General features: G+C 47.5%; 1 protein-coding gene across 3 annotated transcripts in view; it reads right to left on the reverse strand.

The window, feature by feature from the left end:
* The window catches only part of htr4 (5-hydroxytryptamine receptor 4), a 106,079-nt gene that overhangs the window by 59,541 nt on the left and 26,993 nt on the right, over positions 1–19,545 (reverse strand). For 2 of the 3 annotated variants that reach the window (XM_076048015.1, XM_076048016.1), the window contains exon 2: positions 2,924–3,005. In XM_076048015.1, coding sequence (XP_075904130.1) covers positions 2,924–3,005 — 82 coding nt within the window. Of the gene's footprint in view, positions 1–2,923; positions 3,006–11,480; positions 11,593–19,545 lie in introns of those variants that run through there. The other variant, XM_076048017.1, reaches the window with a different exon arrangement.

A 19,545-nucleotide genomic window follows, 5' to 3' on the forward strand; every position in this document is an offset into this window, starting at 1 on the left:
TCACTGAAGTGTCTCCACCAATCAGAAGCCCTCCACGGCGGTGAGAGAACTGGGTTAAGCAGTGTGAGCGACCTCAGCTGATTAACAATGTGGATTTGCAATTTGGTGCCGAAGATGCTGAGCAAAGAAGGAGGAGGGCGATTATTTGACGACATGAAGTTCCAGTTTTTGTCACAGCGTTCAATGTTTCCCTGAAATCAGTTCAGTTCAGATGAACTGCGATATGGGCCGGCCGGCCGGAAAACAGTCGCAAGTCGGTTACGGGCTTCGAGCGAAGCCTTGGCACGTTTAAAATGCTAAAGCACACATAGTGGGAGAAGTGTGAATGAGGTGGGCCGTGCTTGGCAGCTGAGACTGGAGCGCTTAGCGGCGGCGCTTGCCAGAGGTTGGGCCCACACACTCGCTCGGATCACGCCGTCAAAGACTCATTTACGCTGCGTTTATGCACAGAGATGGTTGGGGGATCCAACACCGAGCGGACGACTCCATCTGTTGAACTGTGCATCCATAAGACCAGACCTCCAGCCACAAGCTGAGAGTCAGAATCACGTCTTTGCTGAGTTAGTGACCATGATAGCAAAAACATTGCCGCCTTCTCGGGTCGCACCAGTCGGTAGCAACAGCCGACTCGGACAAAAACAACAAAAAAAATTAAACTGTCCAATTCAAGAAAGAAAAACACTGAAACCACCTCTCACTCACATTGTGATGTTACCATGGCGACAACTTGACTCAGTTCTTAAGCTGTAACCATCCATTCCTCTACATTTATTTACAGCCACGTTATGGTTCATCCGGCTGACTGCAGGTTTATTCTCGCTGCTCTTCACCGTCTCTTAAGGCTTAACAAATTATGAAACAAAATTGGATTCATATCATGATGGAAACACTTTTCCTGTGTGAAATTCTTTAGGTTCGTTAGAATGTGGCTGAACTCAGACTGAAGGCGATCCTACGACTGCAACACAATATCAGCTGCTAGTTTAAGACAGACAACGAGCCTGGAGCGATGCTAGCGGGCTAGCAGCGGCTGAAACGGATGTTGCTAATGTACGCTACGTGTGTGTGAGTGTGTGTGAGTGTGTGTGTGTGTGAGTCACACCTTGTTTACAGGGGCGACTCACCACTCAAACGCGCTCAACCTGTGTGATCTCCGCCTGTATGTAGGGCGCGGCGTCGACAATCACAACAAATGCTCTCCCACCAGATCCATAACCAGCGCACAGCGGCAAACTGGGTCGCGCAGTGGGAGGCGACACTCAGCGAGCGGCTCGGCCTCAACGGCAGGACTTCCTTTCATCATCCCCGAGTGACTTGTTTCAATTCCCGTTTGTCTGTTTGCCTGTTTTCTTTCTGTTTGCCTTTCAGACTGGAGCTAAGGGCTGACGAGTGGCTAAACCTCTCGTCAATATTGACCAAAATGCAATTAAGAGAAGAGCAGAAATGAAGGAAAACAGGCCAAACAAACAGAAGGGTTTGTGCAGAACATCCACGCACGTCGTTTGCTTGCTTCCTGCTAAATAATTTGAAAATCCACAACTTCAGCAGAGTCTCTCTCCCCCTCGACCTTCAGCACCTTCCGAGATACTGTTTTATTCATGTTGTTTTTATTTTGTTTGTTGATGTGACTTTTTCCTTTTTCTATCATACAGCTACAATTTCAACACTTGAGTTTTGCATTTTATTTGTTCTGTCTGAATAAATACAGAGGTACTGGATTAAATCCAAGACCGTTTGTGCTTTGTGATATCTCTAAAAAAAAAAAAAAAAACATTTTCTGACAGGCTCTTAGTAACCACACGTCGCCTCAGCAGTAATTTAGCGTCCCAGCCGCCACAAATGGCAGTTTACAGTGACTGTATCTGCATTTCTCTGCTCGTAATGTTCGGGGAGTGGGGGGGGAGTGACCGCAGCGTCGTCTCCTTTTTCTTCAGCGAAACCAGAAAAATCTGAAGATCAACAGACCACCGTGACGCAGCAGCAACCAACTGGGCATCTTTGTTTCCGTCCAGATGTAGTTTTTTTTTTTTTTTTTTCATTTTTGTCAGAGTAGAGACGGCAGCACGGCGGAGACCCAACCCAGATGCAGGCCAGACGGCCACTGATCAATTTCACGATACATTCATTGCTTTTTGTTTTTCTCAGGGTGACTGAAGGAGGCCATTTGAATGAACACGTCGTCAATTAGTCAGCAGCGAACTCGCCCGATCCATCGCTGAGCCTTTGCCAAATGTTGTCGTTAAGGTTGTTGTGTTTTTTTTTTTACTGTATTTGGGCGGCCATCAGAGACCCTGACGATGATTTTGCCAGTCAACGGCTGATGATCACAATCTTTTCTGTACCAAATAAATTCTTAAATGGGCCAAAAAAGGAAGAAAAAAAAAAAAGCGCTGATTGCCCAACCAAAGGTTTGAACTTTATCTGTGTCCGTTCTAACACAACCCAATCTGGAGGGCAAAGATTTAGCGTACTGCTCCTTTAAAGGTCTTTTATAGTGTAGAGACTCCATGGAGGGATTTATTGAAAAAATAATTCAGAAACTATTTTAAAAAAAAAAAAGCAAACTATTCTACTTTTAAAACATAAAATTCTCAATTCAATGCCTGCTTGATGCTTTAAATGCGCCGCTGTTCTTCTTTAATTAGCCTCCAGCATGAGTTGCCGGCTGCCATTAAACCAGCTCCCGGGGTGATCAATTTCCTGACAAATTAGTTTTTAGTTCTTTTTTTTTTTAAGTTTGCCAACCAGCAGGAAGGAGGTTATTCATCTGATTTATCTCCGCTCTACTCACTGGCGGCTCTTGGTATTAACTGGTTTTTCACTCTGACTTACGCCGTTTCGTTCAGAGCAGCGGCAAAGGCCGTGGAGGGAATTTGTCCGAGAGTGTTGCAAGGAGTTTGTGTTGAGACCGAGTGACACTCACCTCTCACTGACAAGCTCCTCCATCGCCGGCATCTGGCCCGCGGCGCTGCTGACGTTCATGTGACCATAAATGCCGAGAGTTCCTGCAGACACAACGGGTCCCAATTAAGCAAAATGAGCACAATCAGAGTCGCAATTTGCAGGCGACGCGTCAATCGGCGCTTTGCGCAAATTGACATCGACCTAAAATTAATGAACGTCCCATTTATGCTAATAAGCTAATAATGCGGCTGATCTGCTCCCGCAGGTTGACCGAGGTGGCAGCAGGCTCCTTGCCTGCCTCGCTGGTAGACAAGGAGGGAAACCTGCCGTCGTAATAATCTGCAGCCAGCGAGATCAACCAAGCACGGCACAAATTCTCAACTCTGTCAGGAAAAGAGAAAACAATAACTCCAAGATCCTTCAAACCAGGCGTCAGCAGGGGTCAGCAGGGGTCAGCAGGGGTCAGCAGGGGTCGGCAGGGGTCAGCAGGGTGAGCTGTGTCTAAAACTTATCAGTCTTTGCTGATAATTATTGTAAAAACTTATTAACGTGATCAGTGTCTTCACAGAGATGAGTATCATTAGTAATCATGTACGACTAAAGAAGAGTGTAGCAAACTGGTTGCCCTTCGTATGACTCCCAGTACCCATTAAGTAGCTCTCACGTTCAAAACGGTTGGGGACTCCAACTCCAAACCATCAGCACACACAAATCTTCACAAACAAGATTTCAATAAATACTGAATATTTTCTCACCCGCCGAAACACAGACTCGCTGGAATTTGACCAAAACAGGAGCTCAGACGGTGGCAAGTCAGTGAGTGGTTTGTCCCAGCGGTGTAGCCGTAGCTGGCCGTCACAATGAGCTGACGCAAAGTTCCTTTTTTTTTTTTTTTTCTGCAGCAGAGTTTGACAAAGACCCCCGAACCCGCGATAGAACTCCTCAGAGTCCAAAGGGCAACAGAGAGGAGAAATTTCAAAGTAAAAAAAAAAAAAATTCATTTCTCCATCCCGAGCAGCGTTGCCAGGGTTTCATCAGCAAGTAAACACACCATTTCGACAAATTTAAACCACGCGTTTGATCTCAAACGCGAGCGATGGAAACAGAGGCCGGTGTCTCATGGACAGCGTGATGAGTGTCGTTCAAGAACATTTTAGAGTGAGGTGAAAACCTGTCATCCATTAAAAAAACCAAACAATTACGTCATTTTCGAGGAAAAAAATATATCGCTTGGCCGTTGCCAGAATGACTCACTCGCCAGAGTGTCTTTGTGCTTTTCCCTCCGTTGCCCTCTTCTGTGCTGACTCACTTTGAAAAAAAAAGAAAAAAAAAAAGACAAACACTTCAACCTTGAGTGAAACACACAGTGAGGATTAGAGATTAAAGATGCGGGATTATAGAGGAAAACCTCATTGGGGACAAAAATAAATAAAATTGCCGTCGTGCCCCTCCGACAATGGAGTCCTGACTGAAGATACAAGACCAAGGGGCGGAGATCCTAAGGCGGCCTGATTATTAGGGGTCAAAGGTCAGATACATGTTGTTGTAAGGAAGCGCAGTAACAACGTGTGAACGTGTCCTGCTGTGTCGTCGTCGTCGTCGTGGACGCGTCACAATGACTTTCGCTCACAGAGACGGTCGAGTCGAGGGCCTTAAAACAAACGAGGTCGTACTCAATCCTAGCCAAAATGAACGCACCTCATAATTCCATTAACACCGTCAAAACTCAAAAATAAATGGCTATGTTTAAGACATTAGTCAACAAAGTTTCAATAAAACCGGAAAAAGTAGCTATGTGAGCTTCAACAAGATTGTCCAACAAAACTTTGCTCTTTCGCATGAGACACAACGACAACAAACAAAGTAAAAGTAAACAGATTGTTTGGTTTTTTTTTTTTGTATTTATTAGTTTCCCCTCCCTCTGTTATCAGATCTCCAGGGTTAGTTCAGTCCTTCAGGCTCTCATGAGTGCTCATCCAATCACAGCTCGCAGTAACACATCAGGTCACCTAGCTGGCCTCAACGTCGCAGACTCAAGATCTGATTGGCTATCGCAGCTGACTGTGGTCCATTTACTAACAGCAGACGGGAGGCAGCAACGTTGATTGGGAAGACTTTCGTAGAGCCTGACGACACAAGCGAGCTGAAATATGATTGGATGAAAGCTCCGCCGTGACATACCACAACGGGAGCCGTGCAACTAAGCACCATCTGACGAGAAGAAAACTATGGAGACTATGGAGAGAATCTTTATTAGCATATCTAAAGGGAAAAAAAGTCACTTTTCTGAATGTGTTTAGCCCAGCACAGCAGGCCCCCGCTGGCCCTGACAGTCTGACACTGGTTACAAAAAAAAAAAAAAGAGCTCCGGGCCAGCATCACACAATCACATGCAAATTCATGCAGTCGCAAAAAAGATTGTGCATTCACAATTTCATGGATGCATTTTGCAATTTGTGCAGATGCTGGACTGGTTGTAATTTGCACATTTGATTCTGTTCACACGCAGCGGGGATCCGTCAAATACCGCTTGCCCCGAATTCTCTTCCTCGCGGAGCGTAAAGCGTAATTCCTTTATTCGTTCGACCGCGGGCGGGAAGAGCGACAGACACCCAACACCCCGCAGGAGATGCGGAAAATGAAGATTGTCACGGCTGCCCGACGCCGTGCCGAGTCTGACGTTGGCGCCGCGGCGAATACAAGAGGGGCTATTTGTCGTTGTTGTCACATGACGCAACCAGCCGACTCCTTTGTGAGTCTAATCCGTTGATCTCCCATTTGTGAATAAACTGCCGCGTTCTGGCATTTCCCACCGGCGACCGCCCCCTCGGTGGCGGCGGCGCCGTCTCGGCACAGAGTAACGAGTTGCACGGAACATTGTTACGGAACTCAATTACAAAATACAAAGATAATTGTAATCAGTTACATCACTGGGGGAAAAAAAAAAACGTGTCGTTAAATTACAGTTACTTTGCGGAATTATTCACAATTGCAATATTAATTATATCTTAAATAAGCGCGTTTGGGCTTTTTCCGCTGGATCAGCTGAAGGAAAGCGCCAGCACGACGCCGCACCACCTCCATCGCGGAGCAGATCGACGGCACCGTCTGGGCGCCGCAGCACCGAATGCGTCCGTAAGAAACGCAGGCGGGGAGGCGCAGCTAACGGGCCCGACTGTCAGCTCTCATCCAGTCACAGGCCCGGGCAAAAGGAACCAGAAAACGACGAAGCCACGAACAGTCAGACATAATATTGTGCTTTTTTTTTTTTTAACAGGGTGGTTTTTACGCTCCGTGAGCTCCTTAATCCGATGACTCAGGCCGACCAGCTGAAACACCACCAAGAGTCAAACCCTGACAATGCCGACCTGCTTCTCGTCTATGAAGCTGCTGCTGCTGCTGCTGCTGCTGCTGCTGCTGCTGCTGCTGCTGCTGCTGCCGGTGCCGCAGTCGGATCCTCTCGGAGGAACTCCCTGACATGTCGAACACACTTATATCCGTTGAGGGGGTTGGGGGGCGGCGGCAGTGGTGGCGGACTCTGGTTCGGAGAACATCCCGTCTACCGGAGGTCCACTGGCGGGAAAAAAAAACCCATCACTCGTCCGCATGTACGTGAAACCACTTTGAGCAGCGAACAGCGGATGTGAATGCAGCTCAGACGGGAAGTGCAGTCAGTTCCCCACCTGGGGGCAGTGTGTGGAGAGTAACGAGTTACATGTAACGTTGTTACGTAACTCAATTACAGTGTAAAGATAAAAGTTACATTACTGGAAAATTACTGTGTAATTAAATTACAGCCACTGCCGACATCCTCCAACTGTTCAGGAATGGAGGGGTTGGGATCTGGGAAGTTTCTGGGAGAGCCGCAGAATTCAGCTGATCGGCCTTGGGTTAAAAAAAAAACAACAAAAAAAACAAAAGCTGCTCTGTATTGAACTTGCATGTGATCGGCAGCACAGCACCAAGACGGCAGGCTGATGTCCGGCTAAAGAGTGAAACGGGACAGGGCGGCAGGGCGCCCCCTGGCTGCTGCAGGGCGCCCCCTGCCCCCTGGCTGCTGCAGAGCGTCCCCTGGCTGCTGCAGGGCGCCCCCTGGCTGCTGCAGAGCGCCCCCTGGCTGCTGCAGTGAAAAACAAACGGCAGAGCGCCGTCGCAGCACCGACTCAGCACACCAAGGTTATTTCTCTCATTGCGGTCGCAACAAAATTAAAGTGGAATTACAGCCCTGATGAGAAGTTTAAACATCCCCACGGCTATTTTTCCTCATTTCGCCCGCAGGTGTTGTGTTTATTTATTTATTTTTTTTGCGACGAGGCGAGGCGGCCCGTCGCGCTCCCCTCGCCGCGGCACCCGAACGCCTCGCTGCAGCTGGAGCACATTTAGAAAACGACCTGTGCAATTCGCCGGCGGGTTGCGGAGCGCGAAAAAAAAATGTGCAAGTTAATGACGGGGAAACCGGATCCGTCTTGACCAACGGGTAATTTTGTCACGCAAACAGCCGGCGCCAGTCAAAAAAAAAGATTCGCCGCGAAGAAAACAGTTCGACAGGTGCGAGATCACGTCAGAGTCGCTTCGATACTCCTCGTCTGACTTTAATTCAGTCCGGCAGAAAAGAAACCGAACGCAACGTTTCCAGCGGCGTCGGTGACAACTCGGCCGCCCCCCCACGCCTCCCCGCCGACTAGGCTCCGGCAGGAGATAACGACGGCGGCCTTCCTCGGGCGAGATGCGGCGGCTGTGATCAATGAGTGAAGGTCAGCCGCAGCGAGTCGGCCTCTTCATTAACAGGACGGACGCTGGAGAAACGCTCGGAGCTCCAATTAAAGGGCAGCCGCGGGAGCCTCAGCCGCTTGGTCGGCAAATTATCAATTAGCGGCTTTGGATTGTACCGCAGCGCGGCGGAGCAGCCGGAGTCGCCAGCGACCTTTGACCTTTGAGTCTTAAGAGGCTGCACGGAAAATGTCACATGGACTCAATGAAATATATATATATATATTTTTTTTTTTACAAAGTAGCTTCTCTGAGACGCCAACGTGAAGGAAAGATTGCACAGACGGTTTGAAACGGCAGATTGTGGCCGTGGTGACATAATGGCTCTGATTACACAAAACCTATTCATCCCGCAGCCTCTCGCGATGATGCTCGATAGATAAATGATACGCTTAATCTGCGAATGCATAAAAGGAGGAGGGTAATTCAATATAACCAGCGCTTGCCTGATCTGTGTGTGTGTGTGTGTGTTTTTCACACCATCTGGAACAAATTTCCCCTGTTTGCGCCTCATTAGGACCCCCCCCCTCCTCCCCCCCGACTCCCAGGAGCAGAACACACAGTTGAAGGTGGCGACCTGACTGGGACCCCCGCCGGAGCCAAAGACCTGGACCAGGACCCCAACAGCGGGACCAGCCACCCCCCTCCGTCCCCTCCGACCTCCCGAGGTTCCACCGGGTTCCAACCTGCTGCTCGTGAAACGCTGGCGCCTTAATTAATCGACTGGGGAGTCGCAGTTGGTTTTAAGCGTGGTCCTCTTACTCCAGATTCAGACCACGTCCGCGACGCCGCTCTGAGTTTGCATGAATCATTAGTGGCAGTTTTCACCCTGCGCTGTTCTCCTTTCAGGACGCCAAAAAAAAAAAGAAAAAAGAAAAAAAAAACCTGAGCAGGCACTTTAGAAAATACGCTGATCCAACTGGCTGAAGTTCACATACTCCATTACTATTACAGTCCAAGTCGTGAATCTGCAAGTGAGGCCGCCAATTCACTCCAACAGTCACTAACCACCTGCTCAGATTTTCACTGGCGGAAAAAAAATCTCTGTAACTTTGCAATAAAAATGCTGCAGCATATTTGCCGAACTCGTCGGTCTTTTTGGAGCAGCTCACATAAGACACGGTTTTCCTTCTTCCTTGTGGTTTCCAGGTCTTCTTCAGACTCCTCCTGACCCCTGCTTACTCTGTACCTCTTCAAGTTTTTCCGCCCAGATTAAAACGCTTACGGGGCCGCATATGGTTCCCGGGCCGTAGTTTGCTCATGCCTGCTCGATAAAATAACGACGCAAAAGATTGAAAAGGAAATCCTTTCTTTGTGTTCATGTGTGTTCCCCATGAAGAAACTCTGGTAAGAGTTGCTTTACATAAATGTGGACATAAAGAGGGAAAACAGCAGAATTTCAAATTTGAAAGATGCAAATCAAAACGCAATTAATCACGATTAACTATGGAAATTCAGAGCTTAATCCATTTAGGAATTATAGAATTATTTGACAGCCCTAATCGAAACGCAACCTCCTCCACTTATCCTCCTCCTCCTCCTCCTCCCATGACCTCCACTCATTACTCGGAGCACCAGAAATTAGCTTCCAGTCTCCTGGGGTGGAGGTTGATCTCAAGGTTTTCTCCCTGGACTCGGCGGTCACAGGCGACTCTGATTGCTGAAATGGAGTTCGAGAGGTGACATCGAGCAGCGAGGAGCTCCAGGCAGGAGGGGACATCCCGCCTCACTGCTGACAGACGGCCCACGCAAACCTTCGTGGCTCCCGATGATGAGCTCTTCTCTTTCATTAGATGTTAATTTAATTTGAATCTCTCTCTCTCTCTCTCTCTCTCTCTCTCTCTCTCTCTCTCTCTCTCTCTCTCTCTCTCTCTCTCTCTCTCTCTCTCTCTCTGGCGAGACGCCTACCGCCATTTTTTGGGGTTTTTTACGACGTCGTTCTCAGGATTCCCAGAGAGAATTTAATAAGCTGAAAATAATGAACAACCGGCAGTTATTAAATGCTGCACGCTTACGGGGAACAGCCGGTTGAGCCTCGGCTTATCGGAATCTCCTCAACTCTTCAACTCTTCTAAAGGCGGCGGACTCGAGGACGATGAAGGTGGGGGGGTGAGGAATCAGCGGAGACCCCGCAAGGCGACGTCGCTGTCAGACGGCGGGGGATTTATATCCTGTCGTATGGCTGAGCGCCATCTAGTGGTCAGAAAGTCACTCGATCGACGGAATGATTCTCCTGCGATGGTTGCGTTGGGAAGATGGCGGCGATGTTTTTGCTTTCCACACATCACGCAAAAGATATCGCAACACAACACCGCACATCGGTTTCTTCAATCCGCCCATGAAACGCCGTTCTGCAGGGTTTTTTAGCAAGTTCCATTTTAGCATCAACAAGCCAATGATTGGATGCTGCCAAAGTTCTTCACCAGGGACCAATTTTCTGTCTCCGCCTGAAGACTTTGTCAGCTGCTTTATGAGTTTCTCCCAGCAACACAACTCAGCCCTGCCTCACATTTACTGGAGGCAAAGTGGCTGCCACGATGCTTTAACTGTTGTAAACAAAGAACAATAATGAGTCCATCGAATCAACACCAACCCAGTTCGGCCAGCCTGTGAAAACGAGTCTCTGTGTCCCGTCCAATCAGGTGTGGAAGCACCGCGAGATTGAAGTTCCCACAAGATAAATGTCTTGTCTTCAGAACCAGAGGATCCAAACTCACAGTACCACAAAAGCTGCAAGAGGACCTTTACTCACCTCTAAACTGAGTGGACATGCAATGCGCCTCGCACAAAGAGACCTCTGGAACAACAACATTCCGGAAAACTTTTTCCAGACACACCGGGAGACTGCTGGCTCACCGGGTTTCCATTCTGTTCCTCCACAGCAGGACATTTAATTCCAACTTCATATTAAAAATCCATTTCACCCACTTTGGTGCAACTGTCTGAAAGTGCAGTTTAATCATCCAGGAGACATTTAAGAGCCTTTAAAACAAGACGGACCCTGAAGACCAGCAGGTGCTCGAGTACAATTAATTTCGTTGCCCAAAATTTTTCGTCACTGTATTTGTCACAAATTTATAGTTCATTTTATTTTATTTGGATTTTTTTTTTTGCGGTCAAAAATGAAACATCCACTAAATTAGGAGTTATTGACTGAGACAAAAAAACCTTGACCAAATCCACATTTTTGCCTTATTGAGCTCATACAGGCAAACTAGCAGCAGGAGAGCGACAGTTTTGAGCATGCTGCCGAGAAGAAAACAGAAGGAGAGACGACAACAGAGAAAATGATAGAAAGAGAACGTTCTGGGAGAAAAAGAAGGGGAGATTTGTGGGCCAATTTCACAATTGACCATGAAAAAAAACAATCCAAAGAACACAACACATTTGAAGACACCTACAGCCTGACATTTTCTTTGCTTTGGCTTCATTTTGTTTCATTGTGCAAAGAGCACATTAGTCAAAAGACCAAATCAAAATCTCTTGTCAAAACTAACACTGGGCTCGAGTGAGCGGAGAAACGCAGCAGCAGGAGAGGAGATTCCCTCGGGCCGAGGAGGACCACCTGACCTGCGTCCTGTCACGTTATCAGCCGCCGCCGCCTCATGGCATTTCATCCGCCGCTGCCCCCCCACAAATGTCAGTTCAAGGCCTCGGCTGAGAACGAAAACCCCTCTAAACTCAGGGGAAAACAGCTCCGCCACTTCGGGGGGTGGGGGGGGAATCAGAGGGTGGCGCGTGCTGTAAAGCCACGTGGGCTCTCCACCTCCTGGCCTCTCGAGCACGAGGAAATTTGCACCACTCACCAGAGTCTCCGCCCGGGCCGGCCGTGCACTCGCGTCCCCGTCAGCCCACATCAGGCGAAACGCTGGGAAAAGCTCAGGCGGAGGAGCGTCCAGGCAGCCAGGAGGAGAGCTTCAGTGAGCGGGGTCGACTCATCAGTGAGCAGGGTCGACTCATCAGGGTTCCGCACGGCCACGCCGTCTTAAAGTTCACCCGCTTTCACTTCCCCGTTGACTGTTGAGCCTGTTGCCGTTCCCACCGAGTCACTTTCGGTTTTGCGGCAGCAGGGTGGACGGAGGCACAACTTCCTCCAGAAACAGTTTTTCACAGTTCCAACGCACAATCATTAAAGAACCAGACTGTAGAATTTGGCCTACAAATTTTTATATTGGCAAAAGCCCAAAATACTGCCCTTAAATCTCCCAGTTAGCTGCCATCTTGCAACGCCAAATTCCTAAGGAAGCCCCGGTGTGGACAAATTAGCCGTCTGACAGATCGGCTCCGATCTGACTGATTGTGTATTTAAGGTGAACGCTCGTATGCTCAAGTAAACCAATGAAAAAGACACCGTAGTTCACTGGCCCGCCACAAATAGCTTGCGGTTGGCCAAAACTGCTGGTTTTAACCCAGGTATAGGCAAACTATGGCCTGGGGTCCATATGTGGCCCGTTAAGATTTTTAATACGGCCCGCCAAACTTTAAGAAATTAGATTAATACTAAATAAGTCATAAAATAAAATATCTGTATTTCATCCATTTTTTCAAAGAGGAGCAAATTACTGTGCTGCTTCAAATACACTGATTTTGTTGAAACGCTTCTGATCATTTTCAATTGACATTAAAGGACATGTTTTCTAAATATCCCATGATAAAGAAATTTTCCTCCTATGAGGCGGGTCACGAAAACGCTCCGTCCATCTCCTCGATCAAATTTTAGAATCAAAAATGTGGCCCACCAGTCAAAAAGTTTGCCCACGTCTAACCCAATCACATGCGAGCATGGGCGGGGCTTTGTTCACCATGGGGCGCAGAAGCAAAAAAGTGACATGTTCCTGCATAGATGAACACGCAAAGCAAATCCGACAGTTTCGATTAATGTCCGTCACGGTCGAGAGTCGGCCGGCAGCAGCTTGAAGCGAGAGTCAGGACTCGAAAGCAGCCAATCAGCAGTGGCTTCCCATCACTCCATCAAACGCTGACCTTTTCCAGGCTGACCGTCCCGACTCTGTGGGAGAAGCCGTGCGGCCTGAGAGGACGTCTCACTGAGAGGAGTCGTAAAAAACAAACCCGAAGGACTCTCCAGAGGGGACGGGGAGGGAAAGTGACCCTTAAAATCCGCCGCCGCCGACGGGAAGCTCTCACTCTGTTAAAACGTCTCGGGAAGGATGAAAATGTCAGACGGCGTCCTGCCGCTTAAAAGCAAAGTTTGCGCAGAGTTTAACGAGGAGAAGGAGGAGAGAGAGAGAAGGAAAACAGAGGACAGACGGGAGGAGCGCTGATGATAATTTAATGGAGCACTCCTGAAAGTCTCTCTTATGTAATAAGTCCAGTTCAAATGTGCAAGCATGCAAGCACGCACGCACACACACACACACACACACACACACACACACACACACATACACACACACACACACACACACACACACACATCTCGTTTTGCCTCAGTTCCTTCATCCCTCCTCCAGACAAACACAAACCCAAAGATATCATTTTCACTGCAGGAGTCGGACCTGCAGGGGGCGCAACAACAAGGCACCACCGGTTCGTTTAGGTCAAACTGAAACAGCACGTTTCCAGTGTGGCCTGTAATGCCTTTCGGTTCACCGCATCTCAGGTAATCAGATGTATTTTTAAATAAGTCATTCCTGTACTGCAAATCTGTATCATTTCAGACCCAGCGCCCCCTGGTGGTGGGTTTTAATAATGCTAATAAATTTCCCATACCACCTTATTTGCAGAATAGGAAAATGCAACAAACAGTAACTGCAAGTCAAATGTGTTTTACCAAAGTAAAAGTCTCACGACTGTTATTTGCAGAACACAATTTTCAGCCCACTGTATTAATACTGCAAATTGTACAAGAGCAAAGCGAACACACAACTCAGAATAAAACCCTGGTGTCTGCTGCATTTCCCCTCGACCTCAGTGGCTGTTCAAACTGCTCTTCAGATTACATAATCAGTCGGCTGCAGATGATCGTCAGCTCCACCTTCACAGATATTAAGAAAACTCTTCCACCCCCGGGGCCGCGCTGTCCTGGCGGCCTTTCGTTTATAAACTGAAAATCCAATAAAGACTTTATTAGAGGCTCCGAACGGAGCGACGTTCATCTCCCCACTCCCACCAAACACTGAGAGAACTAGCAGAGGACCACCAGGTTTACCCCCCGACGGCACATCCGTCGGCAAACACACAGCTGCTGTTCGGCGGCGTGGGCGGGAGCAGCTAGTGGGAAGGTCAAGGGGTCGCAGCTGCAGCGGCGGGGGCCGTCATGTTGGCAGCAGACGACATTTTCGGACTGCGACGACGCGTCCCGGCGACAGGATCCTCGGAGGTTTCTGGTGTAAATTCTGGCGGGTCCGTCTAGAAAAACTCCAGTCTCATTTGTTTTCAAGCTGCCGTCTTCTGAGGGGGAAGAGGCGGAGCTACGGTACCGATCCGGTTGCCAAGTTCAGGCCGCAGCATTCAGGTTGAAGCCAATCTAGTTTGGGTCTATATAAAAAGGTTTGTTGTTCTATCTGGAGGAACATATTTTCAATAATGTTGGCCCGCAACTTCAAGTCCAGGTTCTAAGGTTCTGCTCCCAGTGTATTGGAGTTTGACATCCCTGCAGTGTAAAGGTAAATTTGCCAGCATGTAGCAGCTCGGTCACTTGATATTTCAATGCTAAAATTTGCTCACTATTGTCCTCCAGGAAATTGTGAAATAAATCTACAGGGTGAAACAAGTTAAATCTGGACTGTCGGGTTCGCAAAAGTTCAAAAGCATTTTAAATTTCAGCAGGGTGAAATAAATGTAAAAGCAAATTTATTATTAAAGATTTTTTTAACATTTTGCCCATTTTTCCACGCAGATCCTCTGCTTTTGAGGACATTTCTACAATTTCCTGAGAATATGAGCGGTTGCATCATATGGGCGCGGGCGCGTGTACGTGCGTGTGCTATTGTGTGCCTTTATATAGCCGCGCTATCATCCTAATAGTCTTCAAAGAGGCGGTCCCTTGCCGTCACAGCGGTACCACAGTCCTGCACCACAGTGCCATAAAACAACAGGAACAACCTGCTGGCTGTCGGATAAGATCTTTTCCTCCTGAGAGCAGGAAACAATAAAACAATTTTTTGGCTATAAAAAAACATAAATCCACTGAAAGCAAAAATAAAGACGGCATTTGACGTCACAGCAGCGGCAGCGACTGTCAACCAGCGGCGTGAATTAAAACCCAATGCCAAAAATAAATGCCGGCAGATTTTCCTGCTGCTGATGTTGCTGCTGCTCCAGTACAGACCACAAGATTTAGCTTGTACATTTTTGCTGTTGTGCGTAAGGCTGGGCGATTTAGAACAAAAATTAAATCCTGTTTTTTTTTTTTCTCTCTCTCTCTGAAAATTCGATTTCCGATCGCAGTAGAACGTCCGGAAGCAGTGTTTGGCAGCGCGCCAACAACTGAGGCTAAAACTTGACCAGGGTAGCGAGCACTATATATCTATCATCTCGGAGTGTGAAGACAAAGGACGAGCCGCTCCTCTCCGCAGAATATTGGCTAATAAACGGCTTGGCTGCCGGTAGAGCTCCACCTTTCACCTCGTTGTTGTGTTGTTGGGCCTCCTGCCTGGCTATTTTTAGTCCAGAGGCTTCTGTGACTCTGACCAACACCTCTGAAAACTTCCAAAAACTGATTCAGTTAGAAGTGAAAAAAAATAAAATAAAAATTGGTTTAAAATTCGCAGCAAAATTAATATTTGTATTAAGCAACTGCCTCAAGAGACAGACATTGTATTGACAGTTAAATCAGTTCAGATAAATATCAGTATATAAGTATCAGATAAATATGCAGTAAAGCAACATTAGTTTCTACAAGTTGATGATTCAATTGATGTTTGTTTGATGCGTTAATGTCTGTAAAATAAAACTTAATTAACATTATTCCCAAGATACACAAGAGCCAGACACTGAGCTTTAGTGTTTCATGCCAAGTAAATCCTTCACCATTTGTACAAATTAAAACAAAATAAGCAAACTCTAAATTGTCCCAGTTGACATGGTAGATAATGAAATGTACATTTTTATGATTATCTTAGGGCCTTAAAAGCTTAACGACAGTTTTGAGCGGCTTGTTTTACTTGTCCAATGAATTTACTCCATTTCTCACGTAAACACTTTGGTCATAAACGTCGGCGATGGCAGTTCTCTGGCTCTTTGTGTGTGTGTGTGTCAGGTTCATCCAAACTCTGCAGACTCTTAACCAAACAGTGATAAATCCATGCAGTTCTCCCTGCGGGCGTGGATATGGCCTCAGGCGATCACATTACAAAGAGACTCGCGACCTCTCAAACTTCTCACCAATCACGATGAACGGCCAAATAAAACGCGAAAATAGATTGCTGTTATTTTTTTGCTTAAGAACAAAGTGTCTCTCAGGTCACAGAAATCCCACTATTTAAAATAATTTGCCCATTTGTTAGAGGGACGACAGGCTGCTCCCGGCGGGAACAGTGTGTGATGGGAACCATGCCCCTCCTCAATCACCTCCTGCTGGAGCCCTGCTAAAAATAATCATCCCCAACATGTACCTCAGCACCATCGGCCATCTCCAGAGTGCAGGCCGTGGATGAAATATAATCTACTAATGACTGAAATAATCGCGTTGGAATGTATGGAATAAATCATTCGCAGGGCAGCGCAACAAGCTTTAAGCCGTAGCTCGCTGGCAGGTTCGGCGTGAGCGCGTTGTTTTAAACACAGCATGAGTGGAGCCACTTGTAGGAACACTTGAGCTTCCATTAGCGGACGAGCGGACTCTGATCTCTGCGGAGTGTCTTTGAAACAAATTGCACGCTGCTGTTAGGCTAGCAGCCACGGCTAATATATTTCCATCATTTCGAAAGAATCGTGGTCCTTACACTACGGGCAATAGGCCACGTGACGCGAATAAACAACAACAAATTTTGGCCAGTTCAGTATTGAACGAATCAAGACTGTAGGCCTCAGATACTCGTTGACAAAGGCCACTCAATGCTGCTGTGACAAAAGTCCATTCCATTTGCTTCAAATTTAATCAAATTTCAAAATTCAACCACAGGGCCACACTTAAGACAGCGTGGGGGATAACGATGCTTCCAGATACTATAAGACTCAACACAAGCGTAAAAATGGACTGATAACTTTTAAGCTATTCCTTGCCGTGGGAGCATTTTCTTTTAAATGATATTTTTATTTTTGGTTCAGGGAGGCATTTCAGGCAGGGCAGGTCGGGTTCTCTCTGGTGCCAGCCCAGCCTGCGGTTATCACCGCCGGGACGGGCTTGCCAGGATAAACCGACGACTTCTCACCAACCTCACAACCGTTGAGTAAACATTGGTAGAGTCTGCAGACCTCAGCCGCTGGCTGACTGATGTCCTGGTGTCAGCTCGGCCGACTCGGGAGGATGTTAAACAATGCAACCACTCGAGAGCTCACAGCTTCTCCTCTGCCAAGCTTTCTTTCCATCCAATTTCTGCTGTTTGAGTTATTGTGTTTTTCCCGTGAAAAAAGTAAACTTTTGTCAAAAAGTGTACTTTTCATCACTGCACAACGCCGCCGCCCCCCCATTGTTTCCAGTGACACCCTCTTTGTTTGATCTGTGTCTCTAAGCTACCAACAGCGTCAACAACATCTGCAACAAACATCACATCATCAATGCTTCCGTGTCTGGTCCACCGGTCGTTTTGACATATTTTGGGCTAACAGACTTCAAATTGACTTGTTTTTGGCCTTGATTAGCTTTTGAAACGCTGACGAAAGCCACGGCTAATCAGCAGGGGAGCTGTTTTCACCAGCTCTTTGTTTGTTGGTGTGGAAGGTCTTTCATCACTGCCGTCGAGTCGATGCAAATCTAATTTGGGTTCGGGGAGAGAAACCTCAGCCGGCAAACGTGAAGGAAAACTCTGCAGACCTTCACATTCATCTTCCGGCTTCCTGGCTTTGGCGTTTGCCGGGTCAGCCGTTCCGCATCCGCAGGCCATCACACTCCAGCAGTTACACTTCAGGAAGCAGTTCTGGCTTGAAGCAAGACAAGGGGGAAAGTTTACTCTCCTCACTCTTGCTTTTAAGAAACTGTGACTAATCTTTAAAAGGAAAAAAACAAACATTTGTTTACGTGTCAAAGCCGTTTATCTGACAAAACCTCCACAAATAAAACACAAAATCAACCTGCACACGTCGATAAGAAACCTTCCCGAAGATCCCACTGACACCTTTCCCCGCATCGAGTCGCTTGGATACGTTTTTGGAACTCAACCTCTTTTTTTCTTTCTTTCGGTCTTCCCCTGCAGCCACAGGACGGTAAACACTCGGAGTGTCGCCGCGGTGCCAGAAGAGCCAGAAGCCAAGTGGCGGAACGTCCAGTCTGGCCGCCGGTTCGTCCGACAAGCTGCTGCCGAGGGAGCTCCTTCTCCTTCTCCTCCTCCTCCTCCTCCTCCTCCTCTACTTCGCAAACGTTCATGCCAAGCATGCACAGCCGCGAGGAATTTCACTCCTCCCTGCCGACTTGTATCAGGTCGTATTTTGTGGACGCTCACAGGGAAGAGAAAATAGATGCGAAAAAAAATAAATAATATGTAGCACATTTACGGATGGGAAAATGAATATTTCCAGCCCTACTGGCAAAAGCCTCTTGGCGCTGGTGAAGAATTTAGGGAATTAAGTCGAGCTTGAATTTTTCACGTAGGACACTTTTCCGTCCTCGATTCCAAACATCCACGACACATTTTTCAGCGCCGTGTCTTTGTTACACGGCGACAGGAAACACGTCCTGACCCACATCATCCGTCCGCCGCTATCGCGCTTAATGGCCTCTAATTGAACGCAGATTGAAGTTTCCATCCGCTGCCGCGGCCAACGCAGCCCGATGAGCCTTTGAACCCGTTGGTGGGGTCAGATTGTCGTCCGCCCATCACGATCACACGAGAAACTGAACTCTGCAAATACCAGCAGACAGAATATATTGGTAAAAGCTTAATATACTGTTTGTAAATACAGTCATAAAAGTGTATAGTAACTGTACAGTCAAGGTTATTTGGGTTTCCTACTCTTCAAAACGTACATACTGTATTGCAAGGGCCTTGCTCCATTGAGCTGCCGTCTTGCTAAGGAAGACTGGTGTGGACAATCCAGCTGCCTGACAACGTGTTTCGTATTTGGGGTGAATGCACTCGTCCTCTATAAACCAAAGAAGAAGAAGAAGAATGTGGACAAGGTATCAAGGTTTGTGTGCGCAGGCCAGGCCACCATAGTTCACCGGCAAGCTCAGGAGAGGAAGGATGAGCGAAAGAGCACTGCAATCTAAAACCAGGGTGACCACTTGATGTCGCTGTTGCTTCTTCAAAAATATCCAAATATAACACACTTAACCTTTAAATTTCCTTCATTTTGCATCAGCTGGAACATTTTGGGATGATTTGTGTGAGTTTTCCAGGGGAGAGCACCGTGAATGGGAGGGCTGATGTGGAGCCGGACTGGAGCATTTAGTGGTCATCTCTTGTGTTTTGTTTTTTTTTCTCTCTCTCTCTCCCAGAAGTTTCTTCCCACATTACTCTCAGACGGCTCGTTTAAAAATAAACCTGAGTGACATAATGTGTGTCCTCGTCCTTCCCAGTGAGAGCTCCCAGTCTGCACTGGTGACATCAACATACATAAACAGCCGTCAGACAGGCAGCCCGAATTCCTCTCAAGACTGGGAACGAGGGTGGTGGCTGGGTATTGAAGAGCTCCAAGAACTCCGCTTATCTGGAAAAAAAAATGTGCATCGACATGTTTTGATCCGACTTGCTGCAGCGAGCGATGAGTCATCACCGCTGGACTCCCGTCCACCAGGAAACCCACCAACAG

This window comes from Nelusetta ayraudi, unplaced genomic scaffold, assembly GCF_046127955.1.
Source record: "Nelusetta ayraudi isolate G7.1 ecotype Tasmania unplaced genomic scaffold, CSIRO-AGI_Nayr_v1 ptg000097l, whole genome shotgun sequence".
NCBI classification, from domain to species: domain Eukaryota; kingdom Metazoa; phylum Chordata; class Actinopteri; order Tetraodontiformes; family Monacanthidae; genus Nelusetta; species Nelusetta ayraudi.